We start from the raw sequence: 23,066 nt of genomic DNA on the forward strand, positions 1-23,066 counted from the left end.
ATTCCAAAGTCCAAAAAAGCGTATTTTGGTCACTTTTTATACCATTAAAAAATGAATAAAAAGTGATCAAAAAGTCCAATCAAAACAAAAATCATACCGATAAAAACTTCAGATCACGGCGCAAAAAATTAGTCCTCATACCGCCCCGTACGTGGAAAATAAAAAAGTTATAGGGGTCAGAAGATGACATTTTTAAACGTATAAATTTTCCTGCATGTAGTTATGATTTTTTCCAGAAGTGCGACAAAATCAAACCTATATAAGTAGGGTATCATTTTAACCGTGTGGACCTACAGAATAATGATAAGGTGTAATTTTTACCGAAATATGCACTGCGTAGAAACGGAAGCCCCCAAAAGTTACAAAATGGCGTTTTTTTTTCGATTTTGTCGCACACTGATTTTTTTTTACTTTTCGCCGTGCATTTTTGGGTAAAATGACTAATGTCACTGCAAAGTAGAATTGGCGACGCAAAAAATAAGCCTTAATATGGATTTTTAGGTGGAAAATTGAAAGGGTTATGATTTTTAAAAGGTAAGGAGGAAAAAACGAAAGTGCAAAAACGGAAAAACCCTGAGACCTTAACCCCTTAAGGACACAGCCCATTTTCACCTCTAGGACGCAGCCCTTTTTTGCACATCTGACCACTGTCACTTTAAACATTAATAACTCTGGGATGCTTTTACTTATCAATCTGATTCCGAGATTGTTTTTTCGTGACATATTCTAATTTAACATAGTGGTAAATTTTTGTGGTAACTTGCATCCTTTCTTGGTGAAAAATCCCAAAATTTGATGAAAAAATTGAAAATTTTGCATTTTTCTAACTTTGAAGCTCTCTGTTTGTAAGGAAAATGGATATTCCAAATATTTTTTTTGGATTCACATATACAATATGTCTACTTTATATTTTCATCATAAAATTTATGAGTTTTTACTTTTGGAAGACACCAGAGGGCTTCAAAGTTCAGCAGCAATTTTAAAATTTTTCACAAAATTTTCAAACTCGCTCTTTTTCATGGACCAGTTCAGGTTTGAAGTGGATTTGAAGGGTCTTCATATTAGAAATACCCCATAAAAGACCCCATTATAAAAACTACACCCCCCAAAGTATTCAAAATGACATTCAGTAAGCGTTTTAACCCTTTAGGTGTTTCACAGGAAAAGCAGCAAAGTGAAGGAGAAAATTCAAAATCTTCATTTTTTACACTTGCATGTTCTTGTAGACCCAATTTTTGAATTTTTACAAGGGGTAAAAGGATAAAATGTATACTTGAATTTGTAGCCCAATTTCTCTCGAGTAAGCACATACCTCATATGTCTATGTAAATTGTTCGGCGGGCGCAGTAGAGGGCTCAGAAGCGAAGGAGCGACAAGGGGATTTTGGAGAGTACGTTTTTCTGAAATGTTTTTTTGGGGGCATGTTGCATTTAGGAAGCCCCTATGGTGCCAAAACAGCAAAAAAAAAAAAACCATGGCATACCATTTTGGAAACTAGACCCCTTGAGGAACGTAACAAGGAATTAAGTGAGCCTTAATACCCCACAGGTGTTTCATGACTTTTGCATATGTAAAAAAAAAAAAAAAAATTTTCACTAAAATGTGTGTTTCCCCCCAAATTTCACATTTTTGCAAGGGTTAATAGCAGAAAATACCCCCCAAAATTTGTAACCCCATCTCTTCTGAGTATGGAGGTACCCCATAAGTTGACCTGAAGTGCATTACGGGCGAACTACAATGCTCAGAAGAGAAGGAGTCATATTTGGCTTTTTGAGAGCAAATTTTGCTCGGGGGGGCATGTCGCATTTAGGAAGCCCCTATGGTGCCAGGACAGCAAAAAAAAAAACGACATGGCATACCATTTTGGAAACTAGACTCCTTGAGGAACGTAACAAGGGATAAAGTGAACCTTAATACCCCACAGGTGTTTCACGACTTTTGCATATGTAAATAAAAAATATTTTTTTTACCAAAAATGCTTGGTTTAGCAAAAGTTTTACATTTTTAAAAAAGGTAATAGCAGAAAATACCCCCCAAAATTTGAAGCCCAATTTTTCCCGATTCAGAAAACACCCAATATGGGGATGAAAAGTGCTCTGCTGGCGCACTACAGGTCTCAGAAGAGAAGGAGTCACATTTGGCTTTTTGGAAGCAAATTTTGCTCTGGGGGCATGCCGCATTTAGGAAGCACCTATGGTGCCAGGACAGAAAAAAAAACAAACACATGGCATACCATTTTGGAAACTAGACCCCTTGGGGAACGTAACAAGGGGTAAAGTGAACCTTAATACCCCACAGGTGTTTCACGACTTTTGTATATGTAAAAAAAAAAATATTTTTTTTTTACACTAAAATGCTTGTTTTCCCCCAATATTTACATTTTTACAAGGGATAATAGCAGAAAATACCCCCCAAAATTTGTAACCCCATCTCTTCTGAGTATGGAAATACCCCATAAGTGGATGTGAAGTGCACTGGGGGCGAACTACAATGCTCAGAAGAGAAGGAGCATCATTGAGCTTTTGGAGAGAGAATTTGGCCATGTGCATTTCCAAAGCCCCCCCGTGGTGCCAGAACAGTGGACCCCCCCACATGTGACCCCATTTTTAAAACTACACCCCTCACGGAAGGTAATAAGGGGTGCAGGGAGAATTTACACCCCACTGGCATTTGACGGATCTTTGGAACAGTGGGCTGTGCAAATTAAAAATTTTATTTTTCATTTTCACAGACCCCTGTTTCAAAGATCTGTCAGACACCTGTGAGGTGTAAATGCTCACTGTACCCCTTATTACATTCCGTGAGGGGTGTAGTTTCCAAAATGGGGTCACATGTGGGTATTTATTGTTTTGCACTTATGTCAGAACCGCTGTAAAATCAGCCACCCCTGTGCAAATCACCAATTTAGACCTCAAATTTACATGGTGCACTCTCCCTTCTGAGCCTTGTTGTGCGTCCCCAGAACACTTTGCGCCCACATATGGGGTATCTCCGTCCTCAGGAGAAATTGCGTTACAAATTTTGGAGGCTTTTTTTCTTTTACCGCTTGTGAAATTTTAAAGTATGGGGCAACACCAGTATGTTAGTGTACAAAAATGTTTTTTTTTTTTACACTAACATGCTGGTGTAGACCCCAACTTTACCTTTTCATAAGGGGTAAAAGGAGAAAAAGCCCCCCAAAATTTGTTAGGCAATTTCTCCCGAGTACGGCGATACCCCATATGTGGCCCTAAACTGTTGCCTTGAAATACGACAGGGCTCCAAAGTGAGAGAGCGCCATGTGCATTTGAGGCCTAAATTAGGGATTTGCATAGGGGTGGACATAGGGGTATTCTACACCAGTGATTCTCAAACAGGGTGCCTCCAGCTGTTGCTAAACTCCCAGCATGCTTGGACAGTCAATGGCTGTCCGGAAATGCTGGGAGTTTTTGTTTTGCAACAGCTGGAGGCTCCATTTTGGAAACACTGCAGTAGGATACGTTTTTCATTTTTATTGGGGGGGAAGGGGTGGGGGGGGGGGGGGCAGTGTACGTGTGTATATGTAGTGTTTTACTCTTTATTTTATGTTAGTGTAGTGTTTTTAGGTTACATTCACACTGACGGCGGATTACACTGAGTCTCCCGCTAGGAGTTTGAGCTGCGGCTGCAGCTCAAACTTGAAGCAGGGAACTCCCTGTAATCCGTCGCCAGTGTGAATGTAACCTCTACATTCACATAGGAGGGGGGGGGGGGGGGGGGGGGGGACGACTACAACTCCCAGCATGCACTGACAGAACGTGCATGCTGGGAGTTGTAGTTTTGCAACAGCTGGAGGCACACTGGTTGGAAAATACTGAGTTAGGTAATAGAACCTATTACCTAACTCGGTATTTCCCAACCAGTGTGCCTCCAGCTGTTGCAGAACTACAACTCTCAGCATGTACTGATTGCCAAAGGGAATGCTGGGAGATGTAGTTATGCAACAGCTGGAGGCACGCAAGTACAACTCCCAGCATGCCGAGACAGCCATTTGCTGTTCCTGAATGCTGGGAGTTGTATTTTTGCAAGATTTAGAGGGGTTCAGGCTGGAGATCACCGACAGTGGTCTCTAAACTGTGGCCCTCCAGATGTTGCAAAACTACAAATCTCAGCATGCTAAGACAGCAAACTGCTGTCTGGGCATGCTGGGAGTTGTAGTTTTGTAATATCTGGAGGGCTACAGTTTAGAGACCACTGTCAGTGATCTCTAGCCTGAACCCCTCTAAATCTTGCAAAACTACAACTCCCAGCATGCCAACACAGCAAACAGCTGTCAAGGCATGGTGGGAGTTGTAGTTTTGCAACATCTGGAGGGCGACAGTTTAGAGACCACTCTCTAAACTGTCGCCCTGCAGATGTTGCTGGGCAACAGACTCCTGGACACGCGGCGTCATACTTACCTCCACCGCCGCCGTAATCACAGCCGCCGCCGGGTAAGAGACCGCCGCTGCCGCCGCTATTACACGGTTCCCCCCGCTGTGCCCGGACACCGATGGGTGGGCATAGCGGGGGGAACCGAACTTTAACCCCCCCGCCCCCAGTCTGCTATTGGTCGGCCGCTCCGCCGATCAATAGCAGGGATAGGAGGGGTGGCAACCCTGCCACCTCACTCCTATCCCTTCAAGGGGGATCGAGGGTGTCTTGGACACCCCCGATCCCCCTTATTTTATCGCGGCGCCGCGATTGATGGGCAGGGGGAGAGCGCTCCCCCTGCAAACACCGTAGATGCCGTGATCAGAACTGATCACGGCATCTATGGGGTTAATGCTGCCGGGACCGGCGCGATCGCGGCCCCGGCAGCTGCGGTGTGATTGACAGCTGAGTCCCACCCGCGATCTCCTGCGCTGCCCGTGGCAGAGCAGGAGATCGCTTGGACGTATGCATACGTCCATTTGCGCGAACGTGTAATTCGCCTGGACGAATGCATACGTCCAATAGCGGGAAGGGGTTAAGGGGTTAACATGCAAACTTGATATTACAATAAGTCATTTTCTAATGACACATTCCATTTTAAGTGTTGTGCTAAGTTAGACAACCAATAGTAATGGCCCTGGAGAACTAACCTGCTGCTGGGTGTTGTAGTCAAACAGCCCGACACCCCCTCCTGCAGAGTCCATTGGTAGTGGGTTCCCTGGGTAGTCAAATTGCAGTGAATCCAGTCCAACTTGTTCTATGCCATCCAGGTTCTGTCCTTCAGGACCTGCAAACTCATCTGTGAGGGGCTTGTTGACCATAGGATTGGAGAGCTGACCTAACCCCTCTGTCACATTTTGGTTCTGGACAATTCTATCTGCTATTTCTGTCGGAGAAGCTTGGCGACTTCCTGGAGTGCGGCTGAAGATTGTAACAATAGTAGTACAAATCAGTATTTTTAATAAATACAAAAGTAACATTAAATATCAGATTATGGTCACTCTTTACAGCAAGGATCCTTGAATTATAGACATTGACAAAAAAGGAGAAAAGCTTTATCTTACTTAAATTCTTTGCAGTCTGCATCGATTCCATTGGGAAGTCCTCGGCCATTTAATTTAGAGACTTCATCCCCATCGGCGGACATCAGGTCGCGTTTCTTTTCTTCTTCAAATGGAGAAGCTTTGCCTTTCTGTTCTGCCTTCTCTGGTCCATCTAAATCGCAGTCTCTAGCACCCTGCAGAAAAGGAAACATTGTGCTGCTTAATGAAGAGAAATGACTATAACCGAAAATGTTAAAGTAAATACGTCTTTGTATTTCCCAAGGCTAGGGCTGGACAGCAACTTTGGCTGCAACACACATCATGGTGCCTGCATCGCACCAAATGGATGAGCTTGTATTGATGCATATAAGTTGCCTCATTTAGAAATACATCTCAGACGACAGAAATTACTGTAGGATCACGGTCACAGCAACTTAAAGTTCACAATGCAAACACAATGTGGGATATTTATCAAAACCTGTGCAGAGGAAAAGTGGAGCAGCTGCCCATAGCAGCCAATCAGATTGATTCTTCTACTTAGTTAATAGAAAATTTAGCTGTAGTGACCAGTGTCAGGCAGCTGCTGCCAAGGCAAATAAAATCATGGGGTGCGTCAATAGGGGCATAGATGCCCACGACAAGGAAAAGGAGATTTTTTTGTACTCCCTGTAAAATCTCTCTTTCTCGTAGTCTTCATTGGGGGACACCTAACTGATGGGTATATGCTCTTGCCACTAGTCGGCTCCTCCCTGGCAGGATATACCCGCCCACCTGCAGTGAGGCAATCAGTTTTTGTCACAAAGCAGTAGGAGAAGCCCGAGAGGGAATACATCCGAAGGACCCTAGAGAGGAATCCCGGGAAAAACCCAAGAACCGGAAAAAGAAGAAATGGGTGGGTGAGGTGTCCCCCCAATGAAGACTACGAGAAAGCGATTTTACGGTGAGTACAAAAAAAATCTCCTTTTCTCGTTCGCTCTTCATTGGGGGACACCTAACTGATGGGAGGTACCAAAGCAGTCCCCTAGGGTGGGGAAAAAACAAACACCAGCAGAAAGGAGACAGTCCAAGACTGAACTCGCATGCCCGCAAGGTCTATGGACGAGTCCCCAGGTCAGAGACATACTAGGCCCAGAACAATGAGGTCCCGTAAGATCTCCCATCCAAGGAGAAGGACCAGAACACCAAGGGAAAAATCCATCCTCTGAAGGGACCCAAGGCACCTGGGTCAATAGAGAGACAAGAAACCACAGGAAAAAGGGAACCAGATGCTTGCGAAAAAACTCTCCTGCGAAAAAATTTCCAGAAAGAAAGGAAGGAGAGCAAAATAGGAATACCGCCCCGACCAATGGATCACTGAGGAGTCGAAGGCCGGCCGCTATAAATGTCCAAGAACTGAACCATCATCAAGGCTCAAGGAATCGGAGAGCCGCCTGAAAAGAAGGCACACTGCAGCATCTCAGGGCAGAGTCCATCAAGGGAACCAACAGTGATAGAACAGAGTGGTCCGAGAAGACCTGAGCAGCCTCAAGAAACATCCCATCAAAACGGAAATGGAGGATAACCGATAAGAGCCCAGCCAGACTCCCGGGATCCGGGCATAGGAAGTATTACCCCAGGGGACCTGGGGTCAATGCATTAAGACTGACCCAGCAAAAAGGTAAGAAGGACATACAGAGCACTAGGCTGTGATAGCGGACAGAAAGCACACAAGCCTAGACTGTAAAATCCACTGTTGAATGCATCTTAGCAAAAAACCAAATAGTCCCTCCAGGATGGAAAAACAAGGGTGGCCGAGACGACAACTGGGAGTAGAGACCTATGACAGTACCCTGATCCCCGCACCCCAAGTGAAAAGGGGGGCGGCAAGCGCGCTAGGCACAGAAGGAGCAGGGAAAAGCATATACTGAGAGGACAAAGCCCCCCCGGCTCCAGCCCAACCGTCGCCGCCTGGAGGAGCCACCGTGCGATCCAAGAGGGATCGGAGCCCCGCACTCCGAAACTGGGCAAAAAATACAAACCTGTTGAGGGTCAATCCAGATAGTGACGAGGAGGCACCTGAGTCACCCGGACAGAAACCCTGGAAAAGAACACCAGGAGTACAGGGAGAGGCTGAACCAACAGACCAGCAGGCCCCATGTCAGAACAGAGGTGCTCAACCTCCCCAGAACTGCGGATACAACAGCACCAGAAGCCCCTGAGCGCACTACTGAGCAAAGAAGGTGGCTCTACACCTGCAAAGCGGTCCTAGCATAAGTAGAAACACCAACATGAGGACCTCCCGACAACAGCGGCGGACCAAGACTGCAGACACTGTGAAAACATCCACAGGACCATCAGGAAGGAGTTATGCCCACAGCAGACCAAGAGTGCAACCTAAGAAAGGAGAACAAAGAGACGCTCCTGTTGCTGCAAAAGGCCCCGGAATCCACAGACAAAAAAACACAAACCCACACCCCAACTCCCAATGGTGCTAGGCACCAGGGCTGCGGTCGCAGACTCAGGAGAGGAAGAATGGATCTGGAGCAGGAAAAATGGCTGACAGTGTGACCTACAGGAAGAAGGGACCTAAGAACCCACATGCATACACTCTGCGGGACTGCACCTGGGAGAAAGACACCGGACTACAGCTGCAGTGGCGACCGAATGTGGGAGGTGACCAGGTGGATTGGAACATCAAACAGACACAGTCTGGCCATAGGGCAAAAAAGACCGTGGCCACGACTGGTCCCACACACGACGATGCACAGTGGGGAGAGATACCGGCCTGTAGACAGAGTAGCGGGCATGCAGAGAGGGACCTGCCAAGCAGGCCACCCAGAAACCAGTACGTGGTGCAGTGTATAAGGCACATGGGGCAAATCGGAGAGACTCCCACGAAAACTACCATGGCAGCGGTGAACTATCTTCCACGGGGCGACAACGCATGGTAGATGACCCAAAGCAGCAGTCTGGCTGAGCAAGGAACCCCCCAGACCGTAGGGAAGGGGAACAGCCAGACCTGAGAGAACTGCGCACCTACGACAAAGGTGGAAGGGCGGGGAGCCAAGAAAACCCGCCCCCTGGAGATAGAGAGAAGCAGAGGAACCGAGTAACATATCCCTGACATCCCGCATAGTGTCTATGGGTCACTGAGTCAGTTTCACGTTTACCACGCCCCACAGTGGGGTACTGAAACACTAGCCACAAAAAAACATCTGCCGTGAGATCGTCGGAAGAAGAAAAAATGCAGACAACTGGCTGTCTTACCGGTATGAGTCTCTAGGGGACAGAGAGTCATCCCAGCGGGAACCTCACCCAGTAGTGAGGGTTTGGAAGACCATACGCAGATACGCTGGTGATGTGATGCATAACAAGTGGCGCAGGAAACCTTGCAGACCACTACCAGGTAGACAGGTAGAGGACTATGGAAGAACGAGCTAGTGTATTGGCACCTCGCTCAGTAAGGAGGTACCAGAACCCCAGCCTCAGATACATCAGACGTGCGATGTATGACAGGCGGTGCAGGCAACCATACAGACCACCGGCTGGCTCACTGGCATGGACCAGAGCAGATAATGGAACACTCCGTCGGACACCACTCACAATAGTGAGGTACCAAGACTGCAGAAGCAGAGACAACATGTGGTAGATGTAGGCCAGGCGGTGTAGACCACCAAGCAGACGAATGACTGGCTCACTGGTAAGGGTCCAAGACAACGATGCATCCCATTGGCACCTCACCAGCAATGAGGTACCAGAACTTCTGCTGCAGATACAGAAGGTGTAGGCCACCCTGCAGATCACTATCTGGCTAGCCAGCATGGATGCACAGAAGACAACCAAGCATGCCACTGGCACTTCACTGAGCAATGAGGGACCGGAACCCCAGACGCAGATACATCTACCATCTGATCTATGATGGCGGCGTAAGAACCATGCAGACCATGGTCAGGCTTAATGGCAGGGATACACTGACGACAACTACCGTATATACTCGAGTATAAGCCGACCCGAGTATAAGCCGAGACCCCTAATTTCAACCCAAAATCCCAGGAAAAGTTATTGACTCGAGTATAAGCCTAGGGTGGGAAATACATCATCCCCCCCTGTCATCATCCAGACCAGTCATTAACATCCTCATCATCATCCCCTTGTCATCATCCCACACATCCCCCCTTCATCATCCCCTTATCATCCCACACATCCCCCCTTCATCATCCCACACATCCCCCCTTCATCATCCCCTTATCATCCCGCACATCCCCCCTTCATCATCCCCTTATCATCCCACACATCCCCCCTTCATCATCCCCTTGTCATCATCCCACCCCCCCCCCTTCATCATCCTCTTCTCATCATTCGCCCTCAGTGGTCTTCAACCTGCGGACCTCCAGAGGTTTCAAAACTACAACTCCCAGCAAGCCCGGGCAGCCATCGGCTGTCCGGGCTTGCTGGGAGTTGTAGTTTTGAAACCTCCGGAGGTCCGCAGGTTGAAGACCACTGCGGCCTTCGACATCATCCAGCCCCCTCTCACCCCCTTTAGTTCTGAGTACTCACCTCCGCTCGGCGCTGGTCCGGTCCTGCAGGGCTGTCCGGTGAGGAGGTGGTCCGGTGGGATAGTGGTTCCGGGCTGCTATCTTCACCGAGGGCGCCTTTTCTCCGCGCTTCCGGCCCGGAATAGAGGCGTTGCCTTGACAACGACGCAGAAGTAATTTGGCAATGAACGCACCTCTGCGTCGTTGTCAAGGCAACGTGACTATTCTGAGGCCGGGCCCGAAGCGCTTAGAAGAGGCCTCCCCGGTGAAGATAGCAGCCCGGAACCACTATCCCACCGGACCACCTCCTCACCGGACAGTCCTGCAGGACCGGACAAGCGCCAAGCGGAGGTGAGTACTGTACAGAACTAAAGGGGGGTGAGAGGGGGCTGGATGATGTCGAAGGCCGCAGTGGTCTTCAACCTGCGGACCTCCGGAGGTTTCAAAACTACAACTCCCAGCAAGCCCGGACAGCCGATGGCTGCCCGGGCTTGCTGGGAGTTGTAGTTTTGAAACCTCTGGAGGTCCGCAGGTTGAAGACCACTGCGGGTGGGGGAGTTCACTCGAGTATAAGCCGAGGGGGATGTTTTCAGCACGAAAAATCATGCTGAAAAACTCTGATTATACTCGAGTATATACGGTATTCATCTCATCAGTACCTTACTCAGTAGAGAGGGACTGGAACACCAGCCGTAGACACATTCACCGTGTAATGTATGACAGGCGGTGTCGTCAACTATGCAGACCACTGTCTGGCCTACTGGCACGGAAGACAGCCATACACACCAAAAGTAGTGAGGAAACGGAACTCTAGTCGCAGATGCAGCAGCCGAGAATCGTGTGACCGGCGATGAAGGAAACCATGCAGACTACTGTCTGGCTTACTGGAAGGGGTCCGTAGAAGACTTCGTAACGAGCCTTAGGGTCCTTAAGACACCTCGGTTCAGTCCTCCATATACCGCACACAGCAGTGGGGTATCTGAACTGCCACCACAGACACCTCAGCCGTGACACGTGTGATAAATGGCAGAGGAAACCATGCAGACCACTGTCTGGCTTACTGGTATTGGTCGTGAAGACACATCGGGTCAGATCTCCATATACCGCACCCAGCAGCGGGGTATCGTAACTGCCGCCACAGACACCTTCTCCGTGAGACGTGTGAAAAGTGGGGTATCGGAACTGCAGCAACAGATATACGAGCCGTGATACGTGTGGCAAACGGCATAGAGAACCATGCAGACCACCGTCTGGCTTACTGGTATGGGTCCTGAAGGCACATCGGTCAGTTCTCCATATACCGCACCCATCAGTGGGGTATCGGAACTGCAGCAACAGATACATCAGCCGAGACGTGCGCCAAACGGCAGAGGAAACCATGCAGACCATTGTCTGGCTTACTGGTATGGGACCTGAAGACACATCGGTCAGTTCTTCATATACGGCACCCAGCAGTGGAGTATCGGAACTGCAGAAGAATTCTACCCTGAACCACCAACGCTCTGCCATAGATATTGGTCCAGAGCAGACAGCGAATCACTCCCAGTAGGGAGGTACCGGAAGGCCAGCAGGAGTGACTCCAGGAACCCGGGGCTGTAGGCATTAAACTTAAAGCAAATACAATGTAATGCCAGGATTGGCCACAAGAGGGTGCCAAAACTGCACCAAATGGCCAGAAAAAAGGAGATTTTTTACACTTACCGTAAAATCTTTTTCTCAGAAGCTCCATTGGGGGACACAGGAACCGTGGGTATATCTTGCTGCCACTAGGAGGCTGCCACTAGGCATACAAAAAAAAGAAGTCGGCCCCTCCCAGCACGGTATACCCCACCTACTGCCTTAGAGACACTCAGTTTTAGTCCCAAAGCAATAGGAGGAACCGAAAAATACAGAGTCCGGAGGGAGCCCAGTCAAAACAAATGAACCAACAGACTGACAGGCAACCGACTCTCAGACCACAACTAAAAACACTGGGTGGGAGCTGTGTCCCCCAATGGAGCTTCTGAGAAAAAGATTTTACGGTAAGTGTAAAAAATCTCCTTTTCTCATTCAGCTCCATTGGGGGACACAGGAACCATGGGACGTACCAAAGCAGTCCCCAGGGTGGGAAAAACAATGCAACCCGGAATCAAGTGGACGGCAGAACCACCGCTGCCTGCAAAACCTTACGCCCCAAAGAGGCGTCGGCGGATGCAGAAGTGTGCACTTGGTAAAACTTGGTGAACGTGTGCACCGAAGACCAAGTAGCCGCTTTACACACCTGTAGGGCCAAAGCCCTGTTAAAGACCGCCCAAGAGGCCCCCCACAGAGCGAGTGGAGTGAGCCGTAACCCGGAAGGGAGTATCCTTCCCCTTGGAACGATATGCATCAGAAATGGCGGACCGGATCCACCTGGAGATGGTGGCCTTAGAAGCCGGCAAACCCTTGCGTCGGCCCTCCGGAAGGACAAACAGCGACTCCGACCGTCGGAAAGAAGAGGTGGCCGAAAGGTAAACTCGTAAGCCCCGGACCACATCCAGATTGTGGAGAGAACGCTCCTTAGGATGAGAATGAGCAGGGCAGAAGGAAGGAAGAACGATATCCTCGTTCAGATGAACAAAACGAAACCCCCTTCGGTTGAAAGAAAGGAATCGGTCAAAGCACTGCCTTGTCTTGATGAATCAGGAATGGAGGTTGACAAGAGAGCTGCCAATTCCGATACCCGTCGGATCAAGGTCACAGCTACCAAAAAGGCGACCTTCCAAGAAAGGAAACAAAGAGAAATGTCACGGATAGGCTCGAATGGAACGGATTGCAAGGCACTCAGGACCAAATTCAAGTCCCAAGGGGGAGTAGGAGACCTGTAAGGAGGAATCTCATGAGCTACCCCCTGAAGGAAAGTGCGAACCGATGAGTCGGAAGCTAGAGACTGCTGAAAAAGAATAAACAGCGTCGACACTTGACCCTTGAGAGAACTAAGAGCCAAACGTGTTTCGAGACCCGACTGCAGAAACGCCAGAAGGTTCGGCAGAGAAAAACAAACCGGAGAAAGAGAGCGGGCCTCACACCACCGAAAATAAGCCCGCCAAGTCCTATGGTAGATTCTAGCCGAGGATGGTTTACGTGCCCTGAGCATAGTGCGAATAACCCCAGATGAGAAACCGCGAGCCTTCAATACCGCGGTTTCAACCGCCACGCCGTCAAACGCAGCGGCAGTGAATTGGGGTGGCAGAGAGGACCCTGAGAAAGAAGATCTGGCAGCCAAAAGGGAACGTCCGCCACGAGCCAAACCACGTCAGCGTACCAAGAGCGGCGGGGCCAATCCAGAGCCACTAGGATGGCCGATACGCCTTCCGCCTTGAGTTTCCTGAGCACTCGGGGAAGAGGCGGAAACAGGTACGGGAGAGTGAACCGAGACCAGGGAATGACGAGGGCGTCCGCGGCAAGAGCCAGAGGATCTCAGGACTTTGCCACGAAGGTTGGAACCTGCCGATTTAGGCAGGACGCAAAAGAGGTCCACGTCTGTAGTCCCTCAACGACAGCAAATGGACTCGAACACCTCCGGGTGAAGGGACCACTCCCCGGGATCGGGAGAGGAACGACTTAGAAAGTCCGCTTCCCAGTTTTCCACCCCCGGGATGTGGATCGCTGATATGGAGGGAACCATGCGCTCCGCCCAGATCAATATCTTGGACACCTCGGTCATGGCCGCACTGCTACGAGTGCCTCCTTGGCGGTTTACATACGCCACGGCCGTGGCGTTGTCCGACTGAATGCGAACTGGGTGACCCCAAAGAAGAGACTCACAGTGCCGGAGACAAAGGAAGATTGCCCGGATCTCTAGGACATTGATAGGAAGCCTGGCTTCCTGAGGGGACCATAGGCCCTGGACCGTCCGGTCCAGGAGAACACCCCCCCAACCGAGGAGGCTCGCATCCGTTGTAAGAACCAGCCAGTGCAACGGTAGAAACGAGCGGCCACTCTGAAGGAGAGGAGAGTGGAACCCCCAAAGAAGAGACTGGCGAGCCGAGGCAGACGGATCCGGTGATCCAAGGACAGGGGGGATCCGTCACAGAGGGACAGAATGGCCCACTGAAGCGAACGGCAACGGAACCGCGCAAACGGAACCGCCGTCATGGCCGCCACCATTTTGCCCAGTACTGCCATGCAGGCACGAATGGACACTGGATGCAGGTGTCTCAAGTGACGAACGACAGACCGCAGAGCACTCCGCTTGTCCGGAGGGAGGAGAACTCTGGTGCTCCCGGTATCGAAACGGAGGCCCAGAAAGACCAGAGACCGGGAGGGAGAAAGGTTGGATTTCTCCTCGTTGATCAGCCACCCGAAGCTGGTTAGGGTCAGCAGGGTGATGTGGAGACTCTCCTCGTTCTAGATCCGGGACGTGGCTTTGATAAGCAGGTCATCCAGGTAAGGAAGGACAGACATCCCCCGCGACCTGAGAATGGCCATGACAGCCGCCAGGACCTTGGTAAAAACCCTGGGAGCTGTGGCCAGGCCGAAGGACAGAGCCACAAATTGAAAGTGACCCTGCGGAACGGTAAAACGTAGAAAACGTTGATGAGGAGGAAAAATCGGGATGTGGAGATACGCATCCCGAATGTCCACTGAAGACAGGAATTTGCCCTGATCCATGGATGCCACGATCGACCGTAGCGACTCCATTCGGAAGTGGCGAAGTCGAAGATGTCGATTGAGGTTCAAAATCGGACGAACTGAAGCCTCCTTATTGGGGACAACGAAGAGGTTTGAATAGAAACCCTTGAAAAGGCCCTGAGATGGAACGGGCACAATGACACTCTGTTGCAGCAGAGTGCGATTGGCAGAATGAAAACCTGCAGCTAGAGCAGGTGAATGAGGCCGGGAGCGAAAAAAACGATCCCGGGGAAAAGAAGCAAACCAGATTCGGTAACCATCGGAGATGACGTCCCGAACCCAAGAGTCCTGGACTTGCGCCAACCAGACGTCCCGAAAAAGAAGTAAGCGACCGCCCACCCGAGACGGAGTCCCGGGTGGGGGCGCCCCTTCAGGTCAAAGAAGGTTTGCGGGTTCCCGATTTAGCGGTTTAGCGGTTGGAACGACTATCCTGCTTCCATGAGGGGCGAAGTTTGAAGGATGGGCCCTGCCTACCCTGCGAGGGGCTTGATTTATCCTGGCGCCCATGGCCCAGGGAGCAAAAGGTCCGAAAGGAGGTCGACTTACGAAAACCCCCACGAGCCGCAAGGCGGGGTGCCTTGTTCTGGGGAAGCAAAAAACTTTTAACACCTGTAGCCTGGGAAATGATGTCGTCTAGCCATTTCCCAAAAAGGTGACCGCCGGTAAAGGCCAGGAGCGGGGTCCTGCTGACGAAAGACGTGGGCGGAGCTAAGCTCCGAGTCCCCGTCCGGGAGCGGGGTCCTGCTCTAAAGAAGACGGGGGCGGAGCCTAGCTCAGATTCCCCGTCCGGGAGCAGAGAGTCCGGCTCTGAAGAAGACGGGGGCGGAGAAAAGCTCAGAGTCCCCGTCCGCAGCTGACAGGTCCCGCATCTGAAGAAGATGGGGGCGGAGCAAAGCTCCGAATCCCCTTCCCTCCGGCGGGAGAGTTGTCGATCGCGGAGAGAGGGACAGCAGTGCCCGAAGCCCCGCGCAGAGGCGTGACCGCTGCCCGGGGGTAGTCGGCCGGAGGGGTACACCGGCCGTAACCCCAGCCGGCAGTAAGCCCCTGCAGCGCGCCAGACTGGAGAACTCGCTGTGGGGAGGAGAGGGGCGGAGCAAAGCCCCGTCAGGAGAGGCAAGAGTCTCTCTCCCCAGTCGGCACTCTGAAGGCAGCACCGGCAGAGAGCATCCCCACAGCTGAGACCCCAGGTTCCTGCTCTGAACTCGGGAAGAAGGGGGGCGGAGTTACCTGCCCCCATTATGGCTTCCGCCGCCGGCCAGCACAGCGCCGGGGCTGGAGCCGTGACTGTGGAGGAATGAATAAAAGGGAGCTGCCGCAAAAACCGGCGGCTGCTCAGATAAAGGGACAAGTGACACTAACAGTGAGACCCCCGACCCCGTTAACATCCCACAAGAGCCAGGCCCCTGAAAACCACAAAGGAAAGGAATAACCCCTTATGTCCCGCGCAGGGAGGGGAACATACTCACCCCTGTACATACTCACCTATCTTCCCATACTCCCTAGAGACATCTTCAGCCAGCATTTTAGTCACCTGCATCACGTCATGCTGCTACAGCCCAAGACGAGCAGGGAAAATAGGAGGACCTGGACCTACGGTGCAACCCCAGGAGCTGGCCATTGGCGGGAAGGGGTTAACGGGGCATTGGAATCTTCGTCAATGTCCCGTGCCCCTTAGCCACATATCGGGGAACAGGTAGCACCATGCTCATGAACCCCCACCTGAAAAAGGGAAACAAAAAGGAGTAAAGAACCTGACTAAACAGCCCTTACTAGAAAATAATAAAAAGACCAGGTCTGGAGAGCTCTCGACCTGTGTGTCCACCTCCTAACTGACACTAGATAAATCTGATTGCCTCACTGCAGGTGGGCGGGTATATCCTGCCAGGGAGGAGCCGACTTTTCTTTTTCCTAATGTCAGCGCCTCCTAGTGGCAAGAGCATATACCCATCAGTTAGGTATCCCTCAATGAAGAGCGAACGGGAAATCATTCTACCGCTATACAAATCACTAGTCAGACCACACATAGAATACTGTGTACAGTACTGGGCACCAGTGTACAAGAAAGATATAGTGGAGCTGGAGAGGGTTCAAAGACGCGCAACCAGGGTAATACGGGGAATGGGAGGACTACAGTACCCTGAAAGATTATCAGAATTGGGGTTATTTAGTTTAGATAAAGGAAGGCTTAGGGGTGACCTAATAACTATGTATAAATATATCAGGGGGCAGGACAGAGATCTATTCATACCCAGGACTGTATCTATAACAAGGGGGCATCCTCTACGTCTAGAGGAAAGAAGGTTTCTACACCAGCACAGACAGGGGTTCTTTACTGTAAGAGCAGCGAGACTGGAATTCTCTCCCGGAGGAGGTGGTCATGGTGAACTCTGTAAAATAATTCATTAGAATTTTTACCTCTAGTATGAGGGGTTTGTTCCTTCCTCTGGATCAACTCAGGGGGACTCATTAGGGATATAGGTTGATCTTGATGGACTCTGGTCTTTTTTCAACCTTACGAACTATCTACTTTTAAGGGCAACATGAAAAAGCTATGGGCTATGCTCCACTTTTCCTATGCACAGGCTTTGATAAATCTCCCTCATTCCCTTTTATTAGGTGCAAGGAAGGATTCAAAACAATACAATTGTTGACTGCGGGATGTGTAGCCCTAGTATTATTGTCCGGGCATCAGGAATAAAACAGGTGCTTTGAAAGGACGTGCACATATTGCAGAAATTCCCTTTTCTAGTTCTGTTACATGGCAGATCTTGAATCTAAGGGGATTATAATGCAAGTAACATTGGCTTCTGTAAATTCCACACACGATCTAAAGGGGTGCCCAGCCTACAACACCAACCTGTGCAGTGCTCTAACCAGTTACACTTACATAGGCTCCTTTCCTCGGGAATCTTGGGTCGAGTTTATCAGCTGGCGACGAGCTGAGGACATACTCCACCATGCTCACTCCCAGACCGCCACTTTCTGAGCGTGGAGACAGCACAGAGTTGACCTCATGATTTCCCTGAAAGCCTTGTCCGGGTCTCCTCTGCACCATGATCGGCTGTGACATGGAATGGTCTACGAGAGAAGAATTTGTAAAACTATTAAAAGCAGACCTTGCCATTTACACTTTATTACATTGCTTATACCAGAGTTTCCCAACCAGGGTGCCCCCAGCTGTTGCAAAACCACAACTCCCAGCATGCCCGGACAGCCTTTGGCTGTCCGGGCATGCTGGGAGTTGTAGTTTTACAACAGCTGGGGGCACCCTGGTTGGGAAACACTGGCTTATACAGTTAGGTTGAAAAAAAAGGGCAGGCTCAGCAAGTCAGTCACAGTTCTAGCTACTTGCAGATGCACAAATTGTGATGTATAGACATATACGAGAGGAGGAGGCAGCTCTCTGTCATGTGTGATTGTGGCGATATGTCACAGCATAGAAGGCTCCATATATACAATTCCAATTTAAAGGGGTACTCTGGTGGAAAACATTTTATTAATTTTTTTAAATCAACTGGTGCCAGAAAGTTAAACAGATTTATAAATTACATCTATTAAAAAATCTTTATCCTTCCAGTACTTTTTAGCAGCTCTATGCTACAGAGGAAATTCTTTTCTTTCTGAATTTCTTTTTTGTCTTCTCCACAGTGCTCTCTGCTGACACCTCTGTCTGTCTCAGGAACTGTCCAGAGCAGCATAGGTTTGCAATGGGGATTTTCTCCTTCTCTGGACAGTTCCTGATACGGACAGAGGTGTCAGCAGAGAGCACTGTGGACAACACAAAAAAGAAATTATAAAAGAAAAGAATTTCCTCTGTAGCATACAGCTGCTAAAAAGTACTGGAAGGGTAAAGATATTTTTAATTTACAAATCTGTTTAACTTTCTGGCACCAGTTGATTTAAAAAGAATGTTTTCCACCGGAGTACCCCTTTAAAGGGAACCTGTCACATTGTGCATGCGGTCCAGTTGGCAGGCATCATGTAATAGAGCAGGGGCAGCTAAACAGACCGATTCACTTCTAGAACTTGTATTCCATTTATTTCAATCTTCAAACATTCTAGGCTTAGGAATCCAGTGGGCGATGCTATTCAGTAATTGACAGTTCTCTGAAAACCTTCCCTGTAATCAGAAGGACCGCCCACAGGACTCCTAAGCCTATAGTGAGCTAAGAGTGAAATGAATGAATTACAAGTTATACTGAACATTTTCCCATACAATTATAGATCAATCTCAGCTGCTCCTGCTCTATAACCTACTGTACAGGAGCTCCATTAACCCCTTAAGGACCCTTGACGTACGCGTACGTCATGACACCCTGGTACTTAAGGACCCATGACGTATGCGTACGTCATGGAGAATTCCGGCCCCTGCCGCGCGCCAGGCGGGGATCGGACCAGGATGCCTGCGGAAATCGTTCAGCAGGCATCCTGTGCAAACGCTCAGGGGGGGTCATCAGACCCCCCCATGTCGGCGATCGCGGCAAATCGCAAGTGAATTCACACTTGCGATTCCAGGTCATTACGGTTCGGGAATCACTGGCGTAGAATACCCCTATGTCCCCCCCTATGCAATCTCTAATTTAGTCCTCAAATGCACATGGAGCTCTCTCACTTCGAAGCCCTGTCGTATTTCAAGGAAACAGTTTAGGGCCACATATGGGGTATCTCCGTACTCGTGAGAAATTGCACTCCAAATTTTGGGGGGCTTTTCCTCCTTTTACCTTTTATGAAAAGGAAAAGTTGGGGGCTACACCAGCTTGTTAGTGTAAAAAAATAAAAAAATTTACACTAAAATGCTGTTGTTGCCCCATACTTTTTATTTTCACAAGCGTTAAAAGGAAAAAAACACCCCCAAAATTTGTAAAGCAATTTCTCCTGAGTACGGAACTACCCCATATGTGTGCGTAAAATGCTCTGCGGGCGCACCATGTACATTTGAAGTCTAAATTGGTGATTTGCATAGGGGTAGCCGATTTTACAGCGGTTCTGATAAACGCAAAAAAATAAATACAGATATGAGACCCCATTTTGGAAACTACACCCCTCATGTAATGTAATAAGGGGTACAGTGAGCATTTACGCCCCACAGGTGTCTGGCAGATTTTTGGAACATTGGTCCGTGAAATTGAAAAATTTAATTTTTCATTTGCACAGCCCACTGTTCCAAAGATCTGTCAAATGCCAGTGGGGTGTAAATACTCACAGCACCCCTTAATAAATTCTGTGAAGGGTGTTATCTATAAAATAGGGTCACATGTGGGGGGTCCACTGTTCTGGCACCACGGGGGGCTTTGTAAACGCACATGGCCCCTGACTTCCATTCCAAACAATTTTTTTCCCAAAAGCTCAATGGCGCTCCTTCTCTTCTGAGCATTGTAGTGCGCCAGCAGAGCACTTGACGTCCATACATGGGGCATTTCCATACTCAGAAGAGATGGGGTTTCAAATTTTGGGGGGCATTTTGTCCCATTACCCCTTGTAAAAAAAATTATTTGAGGGAAAACTAGCATTTTAGCGAAAAAAAATTAAAATAATTTACACATCCAACTTTCACGAAAAGTCGTCAAACACCTGTGGGGTGTTAAGGCTCACTGGACCCCTTGTTACGTGCCTTGAGGGGTGTAGTTTCCAAAATAGTATGCCATGTGGGTTTTTTATTAGCTGTCCTGGAACCATAGTGGCTTCCTAAATGGGACATGCCCCCCAAAAAACCAATTCAGCAAATTTTGCTTTTCAAAAGCCAAATGTGACTCCTCTTCTGAGCATTGTAGTTTGCCCGCAAAGCATTTTACGTCCTAACATGGGGTTACAAATGTTGGGGGTCATTTTGTCCTATTATCCCTTGTAAAAATTTTAAATTTGAGGGAAAACTAGCATTTTAGTGAAAAAATAAAATCATTTTCACGTCCAACTTTAACGAAAAGTCGTCAAACACCTGTGGGGTGTTAAGACTCACTGGACCCCTTGTTACGTGCCTTGAGGGGTGTAGTTTCCAAAATAGTATGCCATGTGTTTTTTTTTCTGTTCTGGCACCATAGGTTCCAAAATGTGACATGCCCCCCAAAAACCATTTCAGAAAAACTCACTCTCCAAAATCCCACTGTCGATCCTTCCCCTTTTGAGCCCTCTACTGCGCCCGCCGAACACTTGACATACACATATGAGGTATTTCCTTACTCGAGAGAAATTGGGTTACACATTTTAGTAAGATTTCTCTCCTTTTACCCCTTGAAAAAATTCAATAACTGGGTCAAAAAGAACATGCCAGTGTAAAAAATGAAGATTTTGAATTTTCTCCTTCAATTCGCTGCTATTCCTGTGAAACACCTAAAGGGTTAACAAACCCTTTGAATGTCATTTTAAATACTTTGAGGGGTGCAGTTTGTATAATGGGGTCATTTGTGGGATATTTCTAATAAGAAGGCCCTTCAAATCCACTTCAAAACATTTTGTGAAAAATTGGAAAATTGCTGCTATACTTTGAAGCCCTCTGATGTCTTCCAAAAGTAAAAACATGTCAACTTTATGATGGAAACAAAGTAGACATATTGTATATGTGAATCAATATATCATTTATTTGGAATATTCATTTTCCTTATTTGCAGAGAGCTTCAAAGTTAAAAAAAAAATGCCAAATTTTCATAAAATTTTGGAATTTTTCACCAAGAAATGATGCAAGAATCGACAACATTTTACCACTATGTTAAAGTAGAATATGTCACGAAAAACAATCTCGGAATCAGAATGAAAGGTAAAAGCATTCCAGAGTCATTAATGTTCAAAGTGACAGTGGTCAGAATTGCAAAAAATGGCTGTGTCCTACAGTGAAAATTGGCTGGGTCCTTAAGGGGTTAAAGGGGTACTCCGATGAAAAAGTTTATTTATTTATTTTTTTAAATCAACTGATGCCAGAAAGTTAAACAGATATGTAAATTACTTCTATTAAAAAATCTTAATCCTTCCAGTACTTATTAGCGGCTGTATACTACAGAGAAAATTATTTTATTTTTGAATTCTGACCACAGTGTTCTCTGCTGACACCTCTGTCCATTTTAGGAACTGTCCAGAGCAGGATAGGTTTGCTATTAGGGATCGACCAATTATCGGTTTGGCCGATATTATCGGCCGATATTCAGGATTTTGGACATTATTGGCAATTACCTTGCCGATATAGCGCCCGCTTTAAATCATTGATCTGCAGCGATCGGTCGATCACTATTTGCTATGGGGATTTTCTCCTACTCTGGAGTGTTCCTGACATGGACAGAGGTGTCAGCAGAGAGCACTGTGGTCGTGACAGAAAAGAAATCCAAAAAGAAAAGAATTTCCTCTGTAGTATACAGCTGCTAATAAGTACAGGAAGGATTAAGATTTTTTTAATAGAAGTAATTTACAAATCTGTTTAACTTTCTGCCACTGTTTAACCAGTGGATTTGAAAATAAATGTTTTCCTCCGGAGTACCCCTTTAATCAGTGACTTACCCTGACAAAATAAACTGTGTGCCCTGGTGCTGCAGCAAACAACTGTAGAAGGTAAATAAACGCCTGTCAAATCTGTCAAACGCCAGTGGGGTGTAAATGCTCACTGCACCCCTTATTAAATTCTGTGAGGGGTGTAGTTTCCAAAATGGGGTCACATGGGGGGGGGGGGGTCCATTGTTCTGGCACTATGGGGCCTTCAATTCCGGACAAATTTTTTCTCCAGAAGCCCAACGGCGCTCCTCTTCTTCTGAGCATTGTAGTGCACCCGCAGAGCACTTTACATCCACATATGGGGTATGTTTTCACTCAGAAGAAATGGGGTTATAAATTTTGGGGGTCTTTTTTCCTCTTTTCCCTTGTGAAAATGAAAAATGTTAGGGTAACACCAGCATTTTAGTGAAAATTATTTCTTAATTTTCCCATTCAACTTTAATGAAAATTCTTCAAACACCTGTGGGGTGTTCAGGCTCACTATACCCCTTGTTACGTTCCGTGAGGGGTGTAGTTTCTAAAACGGGGTCACGTGTGGGTATTTATTTTTTTGCGTTTATGTCAGAACCGCTGTAAAATCAGCCACCCCTGTGCAGACCACCAATTTAGGCCTCAAATGTACATAGTACGCTTTCACCCCTGAGCCTTGTTAAGCGCCAGCAGAGCATTTTATGCCCACATATGGGGTATTTCCGTACTAAGGAGAAATTGCGTTACAAATTTTGGGGGTCTTTTTTTCCTTTTACCTCTTGTCAAAATAAAAAGTATGGGGCAACACCAGCATGTTAGTGTAAATTTTTTTATTTTTATTTTATTTTTTTTACACTAACATGCTGGTGTTGCCCCCAACTTTTACTTTTCATAGGGGGTAAAAGGTGAAAAAGCCCCCCCAAATTTTTAACTAATTTGCTCCCGAGTACGGAAATACCCCATATGTGGGCCTAAACTGTTT

The 23,066-nt window shown here is 48.0% G+C and overlaps 1 protein-coding gene across 8 annotated transcripts in view; it reads right to left on the minus strand.

Annotated features, from left to right (window-relative positions):
- The window catches only part of PUM2 (pumilio RNA binding family member 2), a 117,129-nt gene that overhangs the window by 46,859 nt on the left and 47,204 nt on the right, over positions 1 to 23,066 (minus strand). For all 8 annotated transcript variants that reach the window (XR_008890988.1, XM_056564268.1, XM_056564267.1 and 5 more), the window contains exons 5-7: positions 17,529 to 17,719; positions 5,496 to 5,668; positions 5,082 to 5,352 (exon numbers count right to left, since the gene is read on the minus strand). Coding sequence is in view for 7 of the 8 variants with exons in the window: in XM_056564268.1 (XP_056420243.1) it covers positions 5,082 to 5,352; positions 5,496 to 5,668; positions 17,529 to 17,719 (635 nt within the window). In the remaining variant the exon portion in view is untranslated. The remainder of the gene's footprint in view (positions 1 to 5,081; positions 5,353 to 5,495; positions 5,669 to 17,528; positions 17,720 to 23,066) is intronic.

Source organism: Hyla sarda, chromosome 3 (assembly GCF_029499605.1).
Source record: "Hyla sarda isolate aHylSar1 chromosome 3, aHylSar1.hap1, whole genome shotgun sequence".
NCBI classification, from domain to species: domain Eukaryota; kingdom Metazoa; phylum Chordata; class Amphibia; order Anura; family Hylidae; genus Hyla; species Hyla sarda.